At 47.2% G+C, this 22,615-nt stretch overlaps 2 protein-coding genes across 6 annotated transcripts in view; one reads left to right on the forward strand and one right to left on the reverse strand.

The window, feature by feature from the left end:
* LRRC8B (leucine rich repeat containing 8 VRAC subunit B) overlaps nt 1-8,430 on the reverse strand; it is a 31,683-nt gene extending 23,253 nt beyond the window's left edge. The window contains exon 1 of one of the 2 annotated variants that reach the window (XM_083157137.1): nt 8,207-8,430. The gene's annotated coding sequence lies outside the window, so the exon portion shown is untranslated. The remainder of the gene's footprint in view (nt 1-8,206) is intronic. The other variant, XM_083157136.1, reaches the window with a different exon arrangement.
* Nucleotides 8,415-22,615, forward strand: part of KYAT3 (kynurenine aminotransferase 3) — a 55,116-nt gene continuing 40,915 nt past the window's right edge. Inside the window, exon 1 of one of the 4 annotated variants that reach the window (XM_083157140.1) lies at nt 8,415-8,530. Coding sequence is in view for 1 of the 4 variants with exons in the window: in XM_083157138.1 (XP_083013264.1) it covers nt 8,538-8,657 (120 nt within the window). In the remaining 3 variants the exon portion in view is untranslated. Of the gene's footprint in view, nt 8,658-22,615 lie in introns of all 4 variants that reach the window. The other 3 variants (XM_083157142.1, XM_083157139.1, XM_083157138.1) reach the window with 3 other exon arrangements.

Here is a 22,615-nt window from a genome sequence, read left to right on the forward strand (position 1 = left end):
TCATTTTCCGGCTGTCCTGGAGTGAGCCCCTTGTCTACAATCTCCATCCATTTCAGGGCCTAGTTCTATGGTGACCACTGGGGACTAGCTGACATCAACGAGAAAGTGTGGCTACACATATGCAGCAAGATCGGTTCCAGGTGCCAATCAAAGGAAGCTGCGGGTGGCAGCAAAGCACCAGTCACAGACGGGACCTACCTATTACCCCAGATCCCGTGGGATCACACAAGTCTGATCGCTTGATGCAGGCAGTGAATAGCAGCGGAGGGACTTATTTAAGCTCGCAACCTCAAACTGAAATGTGCTACAAGTCGGCACTTTGGGCACAAAAACTTTAGCTGCTTTGTGTGGCTAAAACAGTCCCCTATGAGCACTCATGCCCAAGGGTGAAGGCATAAGGACATTTTAATTCTGCCTATGAGTACCCATTACGTAATAAGTCCTCTCCAATATCTGCTATATAATGTGCGGTTTGTGATCAAAGCAAATGTTAAACAAATGTTCTCGATGCCTGTGCTTCAGCAAATGTGAAAATCCGTGCAAAATTAAATAATAAAATTCTAATAAAATATAGGTGGTACTGAATTATTAATGCATCAAATGCCAATTAGAAATGGTGTTAAAGTTATGTATATAACATTTTGAAACACACACTGAATCCGGACATCCTTTGTCAAATACTCAGAGACGGGTCACAGCTGTGTATCTTACACAGAGTATAGAATGTGCTTTATGTCCTTCTTTGGGTATCAGCATTTATGTTGTCCCTTTAGGTCTATGATGCTTAAGGAGCGAACTTAAAAGTAGATTTATTCCAGATCCGTCTGCTCAGTACCTTGCTCTAAAGCAATGCCTGGAAACCTTATTAGGCAGGAATCATATTCCAGTTACTTATTTTTTTGCATAGTATCTGGACTAAATAAGGATTTACTTCACTACATCCAACAGATACATGCACAGGGTCCATGACAAATGATAAAACACTTACTAAACTCCAGGCGTTTGCTGTGGTAACACCCCTGATCTATTAAAGCCAGGAAAGTAAACTCAGTTTATAATTAGAAATCTAGATTATAGTAAATCAAGAAATGTATAGCTTAGCAAAGTCAATAACGGAACCTAGATAAGATAAATACTATAAATCGTTAAATGAGGGCCACATTTATCAGCCACTTATTCTGTATTTATATTTATTCACATTTACAATCCCTCTAAAACACAAACAAGCTAGGGTCATATTGCCCACAATGAGATTACAATGTCTACAATTCAGGTGTTTCATGCAATGAACGGATAGACAATAAACAAAACATTGGTTATTTCAAAATCTGTAAATTAAAAAAATAGCTGGATGACTACAGTAAATAGGTCAAATAAATACTGAACATTTTATGCATATTTCTTAGAACCACATGATTGTGATCACTCTCTTACTGCTAATCAGGTGTGGTATAGCGGCCTGACTGCTGCACGTTAACCCTGCTAGGATCCCATGAGATACACTGCATGTAAAATGACCTCGTACAATGTATCATATGCGATCCTGTCCCCCGGGAGCCACAGGGTGAGATTGCGATACCTCACACTAGTGGATGGAGGCCATTACTCTCCACTTTAGAAATAACAACCAGTTCCCAACTGTCAACTTTTCAAACACATTGACAGGTGCACCATGCTTAAACAGTGAGACACAACCAGCCCCAAAATGTCATTTTTTAACCCATCCTGTAACATGACAGTTAGAAGCTACTTGACTGGTTGTTTAACAATTGCCAGTTTATCACTGCCTAGGCACACAGTTTGGGAACCACTGGCTTAGAGCATATACACTAAGCGATTTTCACCCGGCTCAGCAATTTTCACATAGAAACACAGAATTTGAGGTTAGATAAGAACCACTTGGCCCATCTAGTCTGTCCCTTTTTTAAACAGGTTACCTCAAACCATATTTGATCCTTATTTTTTTGTAAGTATATAAATATGCCTATCCCAAGCATGTTTAAATTGCTCTACTGTATATGATTCTTCCACCAATGAAGGCTATTCCACTTATCCACTACCCTTTCTGTAAAGTAATTCTTCCTCAAATTTCCCCTGAATCTTCCTCCCTCTAGTTCAGGGGTGGGCAACTATTTTGGCTGGGGGGCCGCTTATCAAAACCAGAAACTATTTAAGGGCCGCACACATAATATCTTGTATATACAATATAAAAAAAAAAAAAAAATATATATATATATATATATATATATATATATATACACACATACATACATACACACACACACACTGTGTGGGTGTGTGGGGGTGTGTGTGTGTGTGTATATATATATATATATATACATACATACACACACACACACACACACACACACACAAACAAACACTGTTTGGGTGTGTGTGTGTGTATATATATATATATATATATATATATATATATATATATATATAAACACTAATACACATAAAATAATTGCCTGTTCCTCATAGATGTGCGTGGCAAAAATCATACTGTGCCCGCCCTGCACAGATTCAGGGAGCCTGGCAGATTCAGGGAGCCTGGACGCGGAGAAACCTTACTACTGCTTGGCGTTTGGGAGGGTACGCGGCCGGTGACACTCTGTCTGTTACAGCTGAGCTGCCGCTGTTAATGTCCTTCTGTGCCTGCCGCGCACAGCATTTCTGGGAGCGTGGGAGGGGACGCGGTGACGCGGCCGCGTCAACCAATGGCCGGGGGGCGGCTGCAGCGTCATCACGTCCCCTCCCACGTTCCCAGTAATACTGTGCGCGACAGGCACAGAAGGACATTAACGCATGGTCGGCGGCATTAAAAAGTAAATGACAAGCGGCTATAGTCGGGCCGCTTGTCATATTAATATGTGTCAGAGTGGCGGGCCAGACCTAAGCGGCTCGCGGGCCGCATCCGGCCCGCGGGCCGCCTGTTGCCCACCACTGCTCTAGTTTCAGTGCATGTCCTCGTGTTCTGCTGCTCCTCTTCCTGTGAAGAATGTCTCCCACCTGTACCTTGTTAAAACCCTTGATATATTTGACATTTTCTATCATGTCCCCCCTTTCCCTTCTCTACTCTAAACTATACATAATAAGATCTTTTAAGGTCCATACACACTGGGCGAATATGCCCAGTGTGTATGGACAGCGATGACCGCATTAATCGCTGCGGGGAAAGCCACTCAATGCATACACACTGAGCAGCATTCCCCCTGCCCGGTGCCGACGGAGGTGGGGGAAGGACGGCGTTGAATAGCGAAGCGCTATGCAAAGCCGTCCTGAAAGCCGCTCATCTGCTGGTATAACCAGCAGATGAACGGCTTTCCCAGCGATGTTGCAGGAGCGCGCAGCTGCGCTCACTGCCGGGCCACACACACTGGGCGGCTTTGAGCTGAAAGCCGCTCAAACCTGCTGTTTTGAGCCTTTAGTCTTTCCTGGTACGTTTTGTGATGTAGGCCATGCACCATTTTAGTTGCCCTTCTTTGTACAGTTTCTAATGTATTTATATCCTTCTGGAGATATGGCCTCTACGGGGGTGAATCACTTTTTCATTGCAGGAGACTATGGAAAGTGGATAACTCATCCTGTAATATAGGGCGACAGACAGCAGCGGCAGGCAATGATACAGTAGCGTGCATCAGTGCTAGGATATTTTGAGCTCAAAGTAGCTTAAAACTGGAAAATTGAGCTACTTTGAGCGCAAAATCACCTAAGCCCTCATTCTGGTTGACTCACAAAGCTGCGAAATTTGCTGCTTTGCAAGTAAACTAAACAACGACTGCTGCCCGCACGCACATTTCACCAACAGGCATGCGAATGTATGTTTTGTGTAAACATCCCTTCGCAACGTGCGTGAGGGGACGAAATAATTTGCGAATTCGCAAAGATTTAAATGAACTAGAATGACCTTCCTAGGGCCTATGGCCTTTAAACATTGGACTTGATCCCCTAGATAAATTTTATTTATTTTTTAAAACAAATTTCATTCTGAAACATGTAGCAAACCTGCAGAGACATCAGTTGGTGGGTACCCAGACAGGAGTCTCTGCTTTGCATCTTACATACAGTATAGAATGTGGACTTCACAATATTGAGGTTCTTGTTTAGGTATCCATCATTAGTTAGGTGACTGTCTTCTTATGTTGTTTGTAGAAGCAAACTCGAAGGAAGATTTATGGGACAATGTATCACTACAGGGAACGAGTGTATAGAACTCACTAAATATTTCTATGACCAAATAAATGCCACAGGCCAGGTGCTCTGACACAGGCTGAGGAGAGTGAATTTAAAACGTTTATCAGCCCGTGTAGCTATATATTTTTACATATATGGAGAAATTAAATTATTTATCATGCCGGCTATGCGCCCAATCTCCTTTTCACACTGATGGGAGAGCACGAGGAGCGATTCAATTGTTTTTTTTTTTTGCGCCCAAATCGACCAAGCTTAGCTGCGTAAAATGGCGGAAAGCTGAAATACCAGCAACGGCAACAGCTTGCTGCCGAACGGAGCAGCAATTGAATTGCACAGACCAAAGGGCTCTGGGGTGTAGAACCATCAGTCCCTCCGCTATTCCATCTGGCTAGCATGGTGCATTGTGCCAGCATGCAGTCTGCAGTCTGTACAGCTGCACGAGTGTCAGGGCTAACACAGGGGGCATTACTACAATTACACCACTGATGTTGACACAAAATGGCAACTATTAACTATTCATATTCGCATAGCACTAAAACAGAACATAATGCTAAAACTTCAGTTTGCACGGATCAGATCTTACGGCGTATTAATATGGGGTAAAATAAATATTGGGTCCGATTCAGACCTTCTCGTACAGGTCCAAATTCGTTCCCTTCTGGATGGTGGGGACTGCGCATGTGCAGACCCCTGCTGTGAGCACCTTCGGCAATATTTTCTGGCAGCGCGCGCCCCGGCGAATGATTCACAGGCAGGAGGCGTTCCAGGGTGGACACCGGGTATTTCATGGGTGTGCCCACAAAAACGGTGGGCACGCCCATAGAAATGATGGGCGGGCCCCAGGGAACACAGGCATTTTCCCGCCTGCTAGTAGTTGGTGGATGACTCCCCCCAATTTGGACAAATACGTGCAGCAGAAAAGTAAGTCCTGGGCTACCTTTCAGTTGCGAACAGAGGAAAAGTTATTTGATGGTGAGGAACCATCAAATCATACAAGCGTACACATCTGCTCGCAGCATACCGAGGGAAACTTGCTGGTGGGGTTTGTGTTTAGCAGGGCAGCATTAACCCGCTTGCTAGGCTCCGAAATTATGCAGCCTAGCAAGCAGGTCTGAATTACCCCCAAGCTAATAAGTGAGAGCAGAGTTAAGCCCCATACACACTATCTGATTTTATTTTAAAAGTTATCGCTCAGAAGGGTCGGGGGCTGTGTACGGGGCTTATGATGGCACAGTGGTTAGTATTGGTGCATCACACTACTTGGGTCATGGGTTCGATTCTCCCTGGATTTGTGCGAATTTCCTCTGAGTGCTCTGGTTTCCTCATGCAGACGGCAATTCAATTGTTCCCCATAATTGCCGATCACCTTTTGGGACAGTATGTAATTATTTGGACACTCATTGTTTTTGTGCATTAAGTGTGCCCAGAAGTATTGGGTTTAGCTGGGGAAAAAAGAAAAAAGCTACGGTAAATTTAAACTAAAGTACTTGGTGTAACGAGAAGTGCCATATGGGTGCCCAAAAGGGCCACTTTCCGCACATATCTGCTTGCCGCCATAAGAGGTTTGAAGCAAAAATTATCTTGGCAAGCCTGTTAACAGAAAAATAACGAATAGTTGCTGGTGGGTACACAGGGTTCGCAAAAATGCGCTATAGCGCGTATTTTACCCTAAACCAGTCCCCGGGGACTCAGTTTTTAAAACTAAAGGGGTCCTCGAGGACGCGCTGTGCTGAACCTGTGAGCCGACGCTGTGTCTGGCTGTCACTGCGTCTCTTGTGATGCTGCAGTGTGGGCTGAAGAACCTCGCCCACTAACCTCCCACTCTGGAAGCGAGGAGCCGATCACCTAAGGCCAGAGTGCCCCTCCCATACTGTGACATCAGAGTGTGGGCAGAAGTCGCCGCTTCCTTCTGGCTGTCCGTAGACGTAGCGCGTACAGCAGCGTCCCGGGGCTGTGTCAGTGAGACAGACAGAGGGAGAGCACGGAGACGAGTAACGGCTGCACAGCACTGCAAGCAACATGGGTGAGTCTCACATTCAGCCCGGGCTGCGGCTGTGTGCACGGGCGGGGTGGTGGACGGAACAAGAGGCCCCGCGCAGAGAGGAGGCTGGGCACCAGCAATGATGGGAGAGGACTACTGGGTGTGAGGGAGGCCGCGCTGTTTGAATGAGCGCTGCAGGCTGGGCGCGGGATAGCCTGATAGGTCACTGCCATGGGCTATATGTGATTAGAAGTGGAGTTATCAGGTTACCCCCATAATACTTCATGTGTCATTTTATATGGGGAGGCGGAGGTGTAATGGGGCTATAGCCGACCTGACGTTAATGTGGGCTGTTTACTGGGGTTATGTCAGACCTCAGGGTAGTGGGGGCTATGTAATGGGGCTATGGAAGACCTCAGGCTAAAATGGGCTGTGTGGTGGGACTATGGCAGACCACCGGGTACCATGTGTTGTATAGTGGGGCTATGGAAGACTGCTGTGTAATGGGGCTATAGCAGACAATTGGGCAATGTGGACTGTATGTATAAATGGCACATATATGCTGGGAGTGTAAAGGGCTTGTCCTACTGTATGTAACCTGCTGTGTGCTTATGCTTTTCTAGTACTTTTGTGTTGAGAGAAAACTGAAGGTGTATAATGACATACCTCCCAACCTCCCAACAGTCCCGATTTTATCGTGACAGTCCCGATTGTCAGGGCCTGTCCCGCTGTCCCACCCGCGGGCGGCAGTGTCCCGCGGTGTGGGGGGGCTGTTGGGAGTCCCCCCTGTCAGCTGCTAAGCAGCGGGGAATAAACGCTGTGCGCATGCGCACAGCGTCTATTCCCGCAGCCAGGGGGCTGGGGGCATGGCTAGAGGCTCACAGAGCCTCTGGGTCATGCCCCCATAGCGGCAAAATGGGGGCGTGGCCTCACGGGGGAGCCGCGAGTATAGGCCACGCCCCCCTGAAAATTTCAACGCGCCTTCGGCGCGCAGCAGCAGCGTCCCGACTTCTGAACTACCAAAGTTGGGAGGTATGTAATGAAGCTTTCTGTACTACAGCTGTGTGGATTGATATGGACATTATTTAATTTATTTAATTTCTGATTCTGTGTTGTATGTGTGCTTGTGACTTGTTTAGTTTTCAGGTTTATATAGTTTCTAGTATATATGTATTTTATGCGAGTGGGCCAATTGATACCCGCCCCCCCCCCCCCCGACCCACATGTGCCATGCTGGGGAGAGGGGGATTTATTCCGTTGGGACCCAGAAAAGGTCAGGTAGGACCCCAATTTTTAGAAGTGAAGGGTCCCCGGGACCCACTTTTTTGGGTGGTTTTCGCGAACACTGGGTACACATCGGTGCGGGGGGTGGGCAGGGTAATAACCTTTTGCTTGTGACAACCGATTGACCATGTTGACCTATGTATGTCGACCCTATGCTGTCGGCACAGACATTGTCAGCTATCCTAATACCATTCTTTGCATAGGTCATTGTTCCACCCATCACTATAATAAGATACAAATCTTGAATTGGTACAGCAGGGCAGAGCCACATAGCACAGCGGTGGCACCCTGCACCTGGGACTTACCTGCCCCCGCTCTGCCCCTTCTGGAAGGGGGCTTTCTATAAAGTCAGCAAGTATGATTTACCTACTGTATAGCCCCAACCAACCTACCTAAGCACCTGCCCATTGCAATATAGCTTCACCCATACCTGCCATCAAACTTCTCTTCCCCCATAGATTATACTCCTGTGAGCAGGGCTCTGTCACTGCTGTGTCTTACTCCCCAGCCCTGTAGCATGTGCATGCCTACAAGTGCAGGGTGCTGCTGGCACTATGTAATAATAACTGTATGTAGCACACTGCCAATTGTCAGGGCGCTTACAGTGCGCACCGTTATGTGGGAGTAATGACAATGTGTACCCCCCTCCCCCAATCCTTCATCAGCCCCTAAGCAAGAGACGAGGTATGTATACGGCCAGCACAGCATAGGGACACTGACAGACACACCTATGGCACTTACATGGCTCAGCTCACATCTACCCCATCATCTCCCTCTTTTGTTGGCCTCTGTCAGTGTCAGCTCAGCTGCTTCTTCCTCCTCCCTCAAAGATGCACTGCACAGCCACAGAGAACAGCCAATGGCGGCTCGCACCGCTGTTATCGTGTCATCCTATTGGCCTTCAGTCCTGTCAGTCAGCGTGCGGGAACTTGGGAGACAACAGTCATCCAATCCCGTCGGGAGAGCGGGACGGAGTTTAGAACTTCTATTGGCTGATCAAGTTTTCACTCAAACAAGCCCTCCAATCAGATGTCCTGTACTCCGCCGTATGTGCGCTACTGACCGGTATGTGATGTCCCGTCCGTGTCCTCCCTTTCCTCCCCATGCCGCTGTGATAGAAGTTAGCGGGACAGAAGGACGCAGCGGCCGGCTCTGTCATAAAGCGTCTGTGAAGAGCGTCGCTGCGTCAGCAGTAAGTAACGCCCAGGGCTATGGGAGTACGCATGGGGTGCATCCCATAGCTATGTCATTTGTAACTGGCCACACAGTGATCATACTGCCTTCATGCCCTGCTCGTTTCTGCCCGCCATAGTGATCACACAATGTTTGCCTATTCAATTATGTTTTGGGAATCCATTTTTTTTTTAATCAATATTGTTATTATTAGTGATTATTTGTTTTGTTTTATTTATTCAGGACCAATGGATGTTTTTTGGTCGTTTATTATATTAAATCATGGTTGCCTACCTGACCCTATCCTTCAGGGAGAAAATGCTCTGTTCCTGGACGTCCCTGGTAATGTAGGATTGCCAGCACCTGTGGTGAAACACATTTCTTATCAATTACCTAGCTCCCCACAGGTGATGGCAGGGGTGTCCTGTCCGGGGGGGCTACCTGTCACCAGGTAGAGGAGGAGCGGTAGAATAAAGCCTCCCTGTATGGTCCGGGCATGTAGCAAAAACCGGACGTTCCGGACCACACGTGGAGGCTGTAATCTCCCCGGTACTCTTTACCTAGAACGGCGCCCACGATTTTGATCTTAGGCATCGCAAGGTAAAAAATCGCGTCGGCCGCATCGCATGCGACCAAAAAATCGCATGCGATGCGATCGACGCGATTACCGCGATTTTACATAGGGAACAATGTTAAATGGCCCAATTGACCCGATTTTACATAGGGAACAATGTTAAATGGCCCTCAGACCATAAATAGCCACCCTGAAGTGTGAAATGGCCCCCCCAATTGTTAACGCCACCCCGCGATCAACGTCAACCCGAAGCGGCGGTACGCGTCCTCCGACCTTTTCATACCCCCACTATCCACGTCGGCGTGGAGTTGAGAATATAAAGTGTGGCGAGCGCAGCGAGCCACCGAGCCCGAAGCGTGGCGAGTGGCTTGCTGCGCTCGCCACACTTTCTATTCTCAACTCCAAGCCGACGTGGATAGTGGGGGTATGAAAAGGTCGGAGGACGCGTACCTCGCGGGCTCGCTGCGCTCGCCACGCTTCGGGTTGACGTTGATCTTGGGGTGGCGTTAACAATTGGGGGGGCCATTTCACACTTCAGGGTGGCTATTTATGGTCTGAGGGCCATTTAACATTGTTCCCTATGTAAAATCGGGTCAATTGGGCCATTTAACATTGTTCCCTATGTAAAATCGCGGTAATCGCGTCGGTCGCATCGTATGCGATTTTTTTGGCCGCATGCTATGCGATCGACGCGATTTACATGTTAACATGCATTTCTATGTAAAATCGCGGGCATCGGTCGCATCGCATGCCATTATAATGGCATGCGATGTACATGCGATGCCGTTCTAGGTAAAGAGTACCATCTCCCCTCCCCCATGTCCCTGGTGATAGCTATCACAGGGACCCCCCTGGACATGACACCCCCCGGACCGGACCCTACAAGCTCCGGACTTAGGGTTACCACCTCATCCCTTTAATTCCGGACACATATTAATTACACAGGTTCTGTGGCTGGCTGACTTCAAGATTCCATTTCACTTGGTTTTAAACTGCCACAGAACCTGTGTAATTAATATGTGTCTGGAATTAAAGGGATGAGGTGGTAACCCTATCCGGACTGCAGATTTTGATGTCCTGTCCGGCAGTCCGGAGATTAGTCCGGGTCCGGATTTTACATAGTCCCCTACATTAACAGGGAAGTCCGGAAACAGAGCATTTTCTCCCTGAAGAAGAGGGTCAACCCTGTATTAAATATATTTTTACGGTAATTTTACAAATAAAAATATAGATAATCTCCAGGCAAATACATGTTTCATAACGTCTCCAGTGAATGATGTCTTAGAAAGATACCCAGACCTTATATCAACCAGTTCTTCCTTAGGCTGGGCACACAAAAGGCGATATGCCGCTTATGGCCCCCATCCACTAGTGCAATATATGGGCATTTTACTTTTGATTCTGACAAATTGTTTTAACGGATCGTATGAAAAGTGAAACATCGCATGTCCCTGGGACTATGTAAAAACCGGACCGGACTAGACTCCGGATCGCCGGACAGGACATCAAAATCTGCAGTCCGGAGCTTATAGGGTCTTGTCCAGGGGGTGTCCTGTTCGGGGGGTGTCTTGTCCGGGGGGGTCCCTGTGATAGCTATCATCAGGGACATGGGGAAGGGGAGATTACAGCCTCCCCCTGTGGTCCGGACCGTCCGGTTTTTGCTACATGCCCAGACCATACAGGGAGACTTTATTCTACCCCTCCTCCTCTACCTGGTGACAGGTGTCACAGGCAGAACCCCCAGACAGGACACCCCCGGACAGGACATCCCCCGGACCGGACGCTACAAGCTCCAAAATGCAGAGTTTGATGTCTGGTCCGGCGGTCCAGGGGTTTTGTCCTGGTCCGGTTTTTACCCATACCCCATGTCCCTTTCCTGTGATTGAGATGCGAGGCATGTTCCCATGCTCATCGTATCGAAGTTGTAGATAACACTGGCTGCCATGACTATCTTTTGCAATAGCATGTAACTAGGTGCACATCGCAGTGCATTTGTACAGATCACCTGTGATAAATCCTATTCAAGTACCAAAATGCAGGACTCGCGTGAAGTCTTGTAGTTGGCTAACACTGCACTAGGGCGTGGAGGAAGAATAAAAAAGTGTGCAGAGCGCAGGGAGGCACCGAGCCCGAAGCATGGCGAGCGCAGCGGTACACTTAGACAGTGTCCATGTCGACATAGACACCCTCAAAAAATTAAAAACTCATGTCGACCTTTTGACCAGGTCAACCTTTTTCATGTTGACCGTTTGACCCTGTCGGCCATTAGTGGTCGACCATATGACTGTCTAGGATGAGTCAGTCTATGGTTTAAACCGCTGGCCATATGTAGAGGAAAAAAGGATCACACGGTAGTTCCTCATCTTTGCGGCCACCGCTATGCCACTTACGCTAACAGCTACGTAACTACCATTGCTTCACTTGCCACGCTTCGGGCTCGGTTGCTTGCTTCGCTCGCCACAACTTTACTAAAGGTAATACATGGTGGCGTGGACCCAGTACCTAAGTTAAGCGGTGGCCTAAAAGATACAGAACTACCGATCCAACTAATTGGTGATATATTTTTCACTAATGGATGGATTCCTTTAGTCTACCGATGAATGGCATAGCGCATCTGTCTGTGTGCACAGAATATATGTCTGTGCAGGATGTCATGCTGATATATCCGCGTGTCTACGGCCAACCTGCCGACTTCTCCCTATGCTTGTTGCAGCAATTGCTGACAATGACGTCACAACTGGTCGGACCCGGTTTTAATGCGTGGCCAGCCATATTGAGCTACCCATAGGTAAGTGTATATGCTTACCGGAATCGGCATCCTCCGAGGAAACTGCTGGTTAATTTGATGTATGATACTTGTGTGTTGTGTGTAACTAAGGCTAGACAAGAAAGTTACAGATATCGCTCAGAAGGGCTCTTATAGTGTGTACACACTAGGCGATATGGCTTCAGATGTTGCCAATATAGTGAACATCGGAAGCCATATCGCATGCTTTTTTGGGGGTTGCGAGCCCGGTGCGCTGCCGATGCGCTTCCATGTGAGCGCAAATCGGCAGTGAAATAGAGAGGGCAGGCAACACTATATAGTGCAGATCTGCACTATATAGTCCAAATTGTCCCTCTGCATGCCGTGAGATCTGATCGTATCGGAACTCGCATCTCACTGCATATCCTGCCGTGTGCACACACCATTAGTGATATCTTTTACTTTCTTTTTTGGTGTGTACACTCAATATAATTTATGATGCACGGTCCCGTGGATCGTTTGACTCTCCCCCTTGTCTGTACATGATGGCATTGTTAATGATGGCCATGCTCCAGCACGACCCCCGCTCCCCCACTGTTGCTCCCACGCGCTGGCATTGGCAAGTGTGTATGCACTTGCCGATACTGGGTCCCCACTGTGGCTGATATTGGCCAATCACACAGAATTGTATGTAAATCCACTGGCGAGTTACACACAAATGAAATAAATATATCACTTACACAGTAAATATAATATTTCAATGGAAGTCTCTTTAGATCTAAAAGAAACTCAAAAACAGGAAGACCATAGTGCAACAACGTCTGAATGAGAGTCTGAATTGGGGGCAGCAGGGCTCACTAATGACCTTATTCTAGTTTTAAGCCCGCTCGCATTGCCGCCCGTCCCCCTTGGCATGGGTGAACGCCTGCACGGCTGCGGATGGATGTTTAGCATAAACATTCATTCGCAACGTATGGGGCAAGGACCACATCATTTGATGGTCGCTGACCATCAAATAATGTGGAGCGTACACTCAAAACGAAGACACTCTCAGGTGTCATAGCTTTGGGTGTGTCCTGTAGGAGGACAGGGCGGACAGCTGACATCCAGTGATGTCAGCTGCCCGCCCACAGCACCCGCGTAATCAGGGCATTACCATGAGAACACCCAGCATTTTCATGGGAAGGACCATAAACTGCTGGACATTCCCATGTGCGCACCCCCCAGCAGGCTGCCCCATGCCCCCCGCCTGCACTGTTGTGTTCGAGCACCAGGCAAACACTCTATTCACGGTGCCCGCTCGCACACAGCAAATGCACATGCGCAGAATAAAAACATTGCGCTCCCGTGCAAATTCACATGGGAGCATCAACCAGAATCAGGCCCTTAATGTGTACAGGGCTTGAGGGCCTAATTAAAAGATGCATGCATAAAAATCCCCCAGCAATTAATTTCTCATTATAAGTAATTTGCGTTGGCACAAGTTCAGTTCTGAACACTGGCATATTTGTAATGTGTCTATGAGTCAAGGGGAAAGGAGTGGGGGGGTCAACACCACACAAGCTGCACCCTTGTCTTAAATCTCTACCCAACCACAGTCCTGCGCTGAATTGAGCAGCAATGTAGAAATGAGTTTGGAAGATGGCGCAGTGGACATTTTCTGAGCATTTTGCACATGAGAAATTGCAGGGCCTCCTCTATCAAAACACCATTGGTTCAGAACGGGCCTTGTGATCTCACCCATCATTCCCCTCTGCTGCTGCCTGATTGACAGGGTACACTGTGTTCATGCGTGGGTTCCCCTTGAGAATGGATCATGCAAAGACTAGTCTTTGCTGGCCACATCCAAGGTGATTGACAGGCGCCTGGTGTTTTGGGGCATAACACCGACGATTTCCTGGATTGTCCCAGAAATTGCAGGTGTTCCCCGGCCTTTGGGAGGGGGGCCGCTGATGTCAGCAATGGCATCCTTCTCCCCACGCTGCGAGCAGGGGGACAATCATTTGATGGGGAGTGATTATCCCCCTGTGTGCACAGCTGCGAACGGAGCGTGCCTCTCGTGCGTGCAGTCCCTTCCTGGTGCAAGGTGCTGGACGGCAATGGCGATAGTCGCGCCGGAGCCGCTCTAAGAGGAGCAGTGTATAAAGTTCAAATCGCATAGTACATATTGTATAGCTCAAATTGCACACATCTTACCCTGGGCACCATAACACCCTCTGCACATGTTACATCTGCCCCACCTGCAATGCAGCAGGGTTTTGGCCATCTGCAAAAAGTGCAGCCTTGCCAACAGGTCTGAATTAGGCCTGGTGTCCTAGTCGCATTGTGTTGCAACTACGATGCATCTTCGGCAAAAAAGATACCTGACGTAAGAAGTAACCTGGCATTCCAAGTAGTGTTTGGCATGATCAGCCTTGATCTTTGTGATGTGTGTGGGAGTGTTCATCACATGACCAAAACGCACCGTGTATGGGCACCATTAGACTGTGCCTATGTAAAGAGATATTTGGGATATCCGCATTCACCATATACATAGTTTGAGATTTCAGCTCACCACTGTCTGATCTGGGACTTTGAGGCTATCGTTTCTAAAGTATTCCTCATAAGTGTGTTTGACAATTTTATTTTGATTTGCCAGTTTCTAGTGATTCTATATTTCTATATCTTGATAATTGCAGATCCATACTTTCTTGTTTTATTTATTTGCATTTGTTCACAATTCACTAATGGAACTACAATGGTTATTCATTTCTACCACATTACATTAACCGACATCCTAATACTGTAAGTCTAATGAACTTATGAAACATTTATTTCTAATGTTTATCATAAATGTATTTCAAGTATATATTTTTCAATAATCCTTCATTTAATGCGCACTTCATAATATGATGTCCTGTTAGAATGCAAACATAAGGATGCTGCTTTTTGTGAGTGCAATATTCTTCGGTTCCCATTAGTGCTGTGGTATAAGCAACAGAAGAATTCTGTGTTTAGTACTCTAAATAAATATCATGTGCCTCAACCGGTGTTACATCACATGGTTACATGTCACATGGTTACATGTCAAATACTCACCTTTCCCAGTCACCTGCACTGTGACTTTAGCAATCATTTATCCGAGTGGAATTAACAGCTGTACTGCCGGGACTCCAACAGCGGGGTGAGTGCTATGAAGCCCCTTGCAGGCTATCTGCGCTCGTTACGCTGAAGGCTTGGGTGCTCGATGCACTCACCACACGTTCTATTCTCCCTCTATGGGGGACTTTCAGGCTTTTAACATTTCCAGTTCCGATGTTGGTCTACTGACCGTCGGAATACCGACTGTCGGGAGGCCGCCCGGCACCCACGCAATAAAATCGGCGATACTTTGCTGTATAAAAAGCTTCATATTTAAGTGTAAGTGAGATATGCCACCTCCTCCATTAGAAAACTAACTAGGTCTAAAGAGGATTTTGCCCTGATCTTTTCCAGAATTCCAGTGGATATCTTTTTTTTTTAATCATAAAGAAACTACTAGATTTTCCAACCCGAGCCATAATAATTGTTTCCGCTACTCTTACCATCTATATCATGCAAGTGCTTCTCTATATAGCAAGCTGTTAGCACAATAGAGATGTAACTGCTGTTGTAGATTTGCGATAACTTAATTGTGAATTATAAAATCAGCAATATTTTGCTACATTTCTGTTAATGGTTGGGGCCCCAGTTCATAGCTTTGCCCAGGTTCCACAATACTGTTAAGACAGCCCTGGTGGGCGACTCCAGTTGTTGCAGATCCCCCACATTCCAGTGATGTGGGCAGAGTGGAGAGACAAACGTAGATATTTGCAGTGCAGTAAGATAGAGGTGATGCAAATCATTATTTATTTATTACCAGTTTCTTATTTAGCGCATACATATTCCGCAGCACTTTACAGAGAATATTTGAACATTCACATCAGTCCCTGCCCCAGTGGCGCTTACAATCTATATTCCCTACCACATATACACGCACACACAGACATTCTAGGGTTAATTTTTGTTTTGAGCCAATTAGCCTACCAGTATATTTATGGATTGTGGGAGGAAACCAAAGTACCTGGAGGAAACCCACGCAAGTACGGAGAGAATATACAAACTCCACACAGTTAGAGCCATGGGGGGAATTGAACCCATGACTTCAGAGCGCTGTGAGGCAGTAATGCTAACCATTACACCATCCGTACTGCCCCCCCCCCCCCCCCCCGTACTATATATAAGTTGTTCTACACACTGTGGTTTATACATCTTTAATTTTCATGGTCCCATGAATAAACCTTAATTCTGAGAAAATGCGATCAAAAGGGAACTAAACAACATACGTCTTGGATATGTATAAATTTGACCTTCTCTTATCTCAGCAGAAATTCCCACTGTCCAGTAAAGGTAACGCCATTTCTCTTTACTGCACTTCTTTCTTCCACACGCTTGTTTTCTGGGATAAACCCTTTTAGTGAAGATGGGCAGCAACTATCCCCTAAAGCACCTTTACCCTCCCATCCCTCCCACTTTTTTTTCTGCAGCATTGCAGTCGTTCCTGACTAGCAATAAGCGGATGACGGGGTCTTACTGTATGTAGCAACAAAAGCAACTTTTTAAAGTAGCCCAAATTAAATGTCTCTCATAAAAAAAATACATTTTGTGAAATATTAGGCTGACACATAATTTCCAGCTTTTATGATTTAGCAAAAAAGGTCCTTTTAACCCTTTCAGGTCCAACGCCTAGTCAGGCTCAACAGCCCTAGCGCTAATAGCAGATCCAACGGTGAGCAGCTTTAAAATAAGAACATTATCATCGTTCAGCGTTCAATATAGACCATCTTTGAATAAAAAAAAGTTTAAAATTACGGTTAATTTAAACCAGACTGTTTGAATTGCCCAAATGCAACAATATTGGTATACACCACAGTGTGCAGAAAAGCTGCTGGGATAGTACTATCTCAAGGGTATTTCTTCTTTACCCGGAAGGAACAATGACATGCAAAAAGAATAGAAATAGACCTTCAACCAGCGCTAATGTATGGTAAATGCAAAAACTTCCCTTATAGGTTTTTTTTTTCCTTTATGCAATTTCTCTCCCTTGGGTTTCACAAGAACGACTCCACATCAACAAGCCTCAGTTGAAGATATATGTGAAAATACAAACATAGGAATATCATCGCATAAAACTGTATTTAATTTTCACAATAATTAAAACATGGGGGTACAATGTTAAAAAAGTTTCCACAACATCCGGGTAAGCATACAAAGTACACTGGGCTGTAAGCTTAGGCCTGGAAAGGTGGATTACCAGATGGATTGGAACTGTTGGCGAAAACAGTTCAAACAGACATATGAAAAGTCACATACGGATCCCGGGTCACGCAAGTGCTCTCACGGTCAGTAGGTAATCTCCTCTCCTGGGCTTCTGCCTGGCCCGTGTCCACCAACGCGTTTCGGATCCTTGATAAAGAATCCAGAGAAGGATCCGAAACGCATTGGTGGACACGGGCCAGGCAGACGCCCAGGAGAGGAGATTACCTACTGACCGTGAGACCACTTGCGTGACCCGGGATCCGTATGTGACTTTTCATATGTCTGTTTGAACTGTTTTCGCCAACAGTTCCAATCCATCTGGTAATCCACCTTTCCAGGCCTAAGCTTACAGCCCAGTGTACTTTGTATGCTTACCCGGATGTTGTGGAAACTTTTTTAACATTGTACCCCCATGTTTTAATTATTGTGAAAATTAAATACAGTTTTATGCGATGATATTCCTATGTTTGTATTTTCACATATATCTTCAACTGAGGCTTGTTGATGTGGAGACGTTCTTGTGAAACCCAAGGGAGAGAAATTGCATAAAGGAAAAAAAACCCTATAAGGGAAGTTTTTGCATTTACCATACATTAGCGCTGGTTGAGGGTCTATTTCTATTCTTTTTGCATATTTGAATTGCCCAAAACAAATTTGGACTGCAAAGGGTTAACCTTTCTTTCTCCACTTCAATTTCCCTTACATGCTAGCAACACCTTTCTTAAATTTCACATCCCAGTGGAGCATATTACCTGCACTATAGCACTTAAGTATAGTTTTAAATAGATAATCAGTATACAGTATTAGAGAAAACAGGCACATCCCTGTAAACCTCATTGACCAGCCCAGCACCAAGTTGCCTTGCCATGCCTCAAAACAGATAGTGTTTAGATACATTGCATATTTCACTTTGAGAGAAAAAAGGTTATACAGTATATTTTGGATTATTAAACCAATCAGTCAAATGAATCCATGTCTGTACCATGTACAGGCAGATTCAGCTGCTTTGCTGAGTAATCTCCCCCTCCCCCATCTTTTTTCAGGATATCTACACATATGCAGTTATAACCGATCCTTGGCCAAAAGTTTGGACCCTATGAGACATTGTAGTGTGTTCAATTGTTTCAGGCTATCTTATGCTGTGAATTGGAATCCTTGACATGATACTTATTAAATGATACTGGCAATGTACCCAAATTGGTTGTCTCTTTCACTATGTATATGGACCGTTCAATATTCAATTATTCCATAATTATTTAGAACACGGAGTATTGCTAAACGTAATAATGTATGTCTTTCTCCTTCATACTTCATGGCAGCCATTACATTGGGTTTATCCCCTTCTCTCTCCCAATTAGACAGGTAGTTTCTCTACCGTCCAATGGGATACTGGGCTTCACTACTATGGGGATTGAGACCTCCGCAGGAGAGACAGGCACATAAAAAAACTTTCAGTGTGGGTGCACTGGCTCCTCCCCTCAATCTCCCTCCACTAGTCAGTTTTGAAAAATGTGCCTCAGGAGAGGCAGTGCTTCTGGATGCTCCAGAGTTTTTTCCACATTTAAGCCAGACGGCTCAGTAAGACCCATCCTGAATCTAAAGTCACTGAACCCCTTCCTGCGCGTGTTCAAGTTCAGGATGGAGTCCTTGCGCTCTGTGATCGCCAGCCTAGAAAGAGGGGAGTTCCTGGCCTCTATAGACGTCAAAGACGCCTATCTACACATTCCTATCTGGCCCCCACACCAAATCTATCTCAGGTTTGCCTTGGGGAACAACCATTACCAATTCCGGGCGTTACCTTTCGGCCTGTCGACAGCCCCGCGAGTTTTCACAAAGGTAATGGCGGAAATGATGTCACTACTCAGGCTCCGAAGGGTGAATGTAGTGCCTTACCTGGACGACCTGCTAATAAAAGCAGGGTCGGCGGAGGCTTTAAGCAGTGCTCTCAATCTGTCCATACAGGTGCTAAGAGACCACGGGTGGATCCTAAACATGCCCAAATCATCGCTGGTTCCAACCCAGAGGATGGTTTTCTTGGGCATGATCCTGGATACATCAGAACAAAAAGTTTTTCTGCCGATGGAAAAAGTCACTGCAATACAACAGCTGGTCAGGGAGGTCCTGCAGTCACCTCTGGTACAGATCCATCTTTGCCTCCGGCTTCTAGGCAAGATGGTGGCTTCATTCGAAGCAATACAATTTGGCCGCTTCCATTCCAGGACCTTTCAATTGGATATTCTGACAAAATGGTCCGGCTCCCCCCTGCATATGCGCAGAAGGATTGGCCTTGCAACAAGAACCAGGATCTCGCTACAGTGGTGGCTAGATTCATCCAATTTGTTGGCAGGCAGACGGTTTCAGATCCAGGACTGGATTCTGGTAACCACGGACGCCAGCCTGAGGGGCTGGGGAGCTGTGACACAGGGAGTCCGCCTACAGGGTCGATGGTCTCCACTGGAGTCAGGCCTTCATATCAACAAGCTGGAGTTGAGGGCGGTCTACTATGCCCTGTTACAGGCAGCTCCATTGTTACAGGGAAAGGCGATCCAGGTCCAGTCGGACAATGCCACCACTGTGGCCTATATAAATCGGCAGGGTGGTACCAAGAGCATGCCCTGCATGAGAGAAGCGTCAAAAATTCTGTCCTGGGCGGAACAGAATGTCCAGGCCCTGTCTGCCATCTTTATCCCGGGGGTCGACAATTGGGAGGCAGACTTCCTGAGTCGTCACGATCTTCACCCGGGGGAGTGGGGCCTTCACACTCAAGTGTTCAATGCCATAGTGGATCTGTGGGGGCTCCCTCAGATCGACCTGATGGCTTCACGATTGAACCACAAGGTAGCAATGTACTGTGCACGGACCAGAGACCCAGGGGCGATAGCCGTGGACGCTCTCACCTGGACCTGGGATTTCCAATTGGTGTACCTCTTCCCACCTCTCCCATTGTTGGCTCGGGTGCTAAAGCGGCTCCGGCATCAGGGGACGGAGGCCATACTGGTGGCACCAGACTGGCCAAGAAGGGCCTGGTACGGGGACATTCAGGCCATGCTAGTGGAAGACCCGTGGCGTCTGCCCCTAAGAGAAGACCTGCTCCTCCAGGGCCCGTTCGTCTTCCAGGACTTACAGCGGCTACGTTTAACGGCCTGGAGGTTGAGCGGCAGATCTTAGTCCACAAGGGTCTCCACCCCTCTGTCGTCACTACAATGATAAAAGCCAGGAAGCCGGTTACGGCTGCTCATTATCATGTAATATGGCGCAGATATATTGCCTGGTGTGAGAAGAATGACTTGCCTCCGGACAGTTTTCGATTAAACAGTCTGCTACGTTTCCTTCAGGCTGGCCTGGATAAGGGACTCAGATTGGGTTCCTTAAAGGTCCAAATCTCCGCACTATCTGTGTTTTTTTCAGAAAAAGATTGCGGCCTTGCCTGAAGTGCAAACCTTCTTACAGGGGGTGCTCAGGATTCAGCCCCCCTTTGTGCCTCCCACTGCACCATGGGATTTGGAAGTAGTTCTTACTTTCTTAAAATCAGCCCGGTTTGTTCCACTGGAAGAGTCTGAGCTGCGACACCTCACTTGGAAGACTGTTGTTCTGCTGGCGCTAGCTTCGGCCAGGAGGGTGTCCGAGCTCGGGGCCTTGTCTTGTCGGAGCCCTTACCTTGTGTTCCACAACGATAGGGCGGAACTCAGGACTAGACCACAATTCCTTCCAAAGGTGGTGTCAGGGTTCCACCTAAACCAACCTATTGTGGTTCCTTCTAGCGCGACACACCCAGATATACCGGATACCTTGGATGTCGTCCTCACCCTTAAGGGGTATGTCAAGCGCACAGCTAGGATCCGTAAGACGGACAGCCTGTTTGTGCTTTATGATGCGCAGAAGAAGGGTTTACCTGCTTCAACGCGTACCATTGCCAGGTGGATAAGATGTACTATACAACAGGCTTATGCATCAGCTGGTTTGTCGCTTCCTTTTTCAGTAAAGGCTCATTCAACCAGGTCTGTAGGTACCTCTTGGGCGGCTGCTCGAGGGGTGTCGGCAATGCAGCTATGCAGGGCCGCAACTTGGTCAGGGCAACACACATTTGTGAAGTTCTACAAGTTTGACACCCTGGCCAGGGAGGATTCCCAGTTCGGGAATGCGGTTCTACAGCAGAATCCGCACGTTCCCACCCGTTCTGGTAGCTTTGGGACCTCCCCATAGTAGTGAAGCCCAGTATCCCATTGGACGGTAGAGAAAATAGGATTTTGGGTACCTACCGGTAAATCCTTTTCTCGTAGTCCATATGGGATACTGGGAGCCCGCCTCAGTGCGGCTTTTTCTGCTGTCAGATCTACTTTATGGTAAGGCTTATTGCCTTGTTTTCTATAGGATTAATATGTCTATAGATTGTTCTAGTTACAGGTGTCCTCTTAAGTTGTTAGGATTCACCTCTCTTATATGTTTTTTGTTCGTTTGGGTGTGCTGGATGAATCTCACCACAATACATTATCACATACTCCTCACATGCTCTCCTTCGGCACAGTTTTTGCATTAACTGACTAGTGGAGGGAGATTGAGGGGAGGAGCCAGTGCACCCACACTGAAAGTTTTTTTATGTGCCTGTCTCTCCTGCGGAGGTCTCAATCCCCATAGTAGTGAAGCCCAGTATCCCATATGGACTACGAGAAAAGGATTTACCGGTAGGTACCCAAAATCCTATTTTTTTCCCCTAGGACCCAGCTCCTCCTCTTCCTCTTGCTATATAACCGAGCACCTCCCCTTAGACCATAGTCTTTTTCCTGTCTCCTCTATCTGTAAACAGGTAGTTAGAGTAGTGTAGTAGAAGACTTGATTAAAAAGACCTGGCAGCGAGGGGTGGCGGTGCCTTACCCTATATATTTGATCCGGAGCCGGTGGCATGGATCTGTGCTCAACTGAGTGGGTTGGCGGAGCCTGTAACCCAGTGTCAAGAAGGAGGTATGAGGACTCACCTAAGCCTTAGTGCGGGAGCCATGGCGCGAGTGTGGTGAGTCCAGAGCACTAGGAGATGTGTGCAGCGGCATCAGCGTGTTCTCCCGGGCCTGGCGTCTGTTTCCGGGTATGGGGAAGCAGGCGCCGGAGGGGAAGTGAGGCGAGCTTCCGGCGCGCGGTCTGCGTTGCATAGGCAGACCGCGTGCGTTCCACTGACAGGAAGCGTACGGCGCTTCCTTACTCGGCGTCCCATGTGAGAAGCGCGGGGAGGACGTGACGCATATGCAACGCGTCAGCACGCGGCCTGCGTTCCAGGACGGGTCGCGTGCGTTCCACAGGGCGGAAGAGCTGTATATATAGCGCCTGGCCGGTGTGACAGGCGCTGCTG

This window comes from Crinia signifera, chromosome 8 (assembly GCF_055691185.1).
Source record: "Crinia signifera chromosome 8, ASM5569118v1, whole genome shotgun sequence".
NCBI classification, from domain to species: Eukaryota; Metazoa; Chordata; class Amphibia; order Anura; family Myobatrachidae; genus Crinia; species Crinia signifera.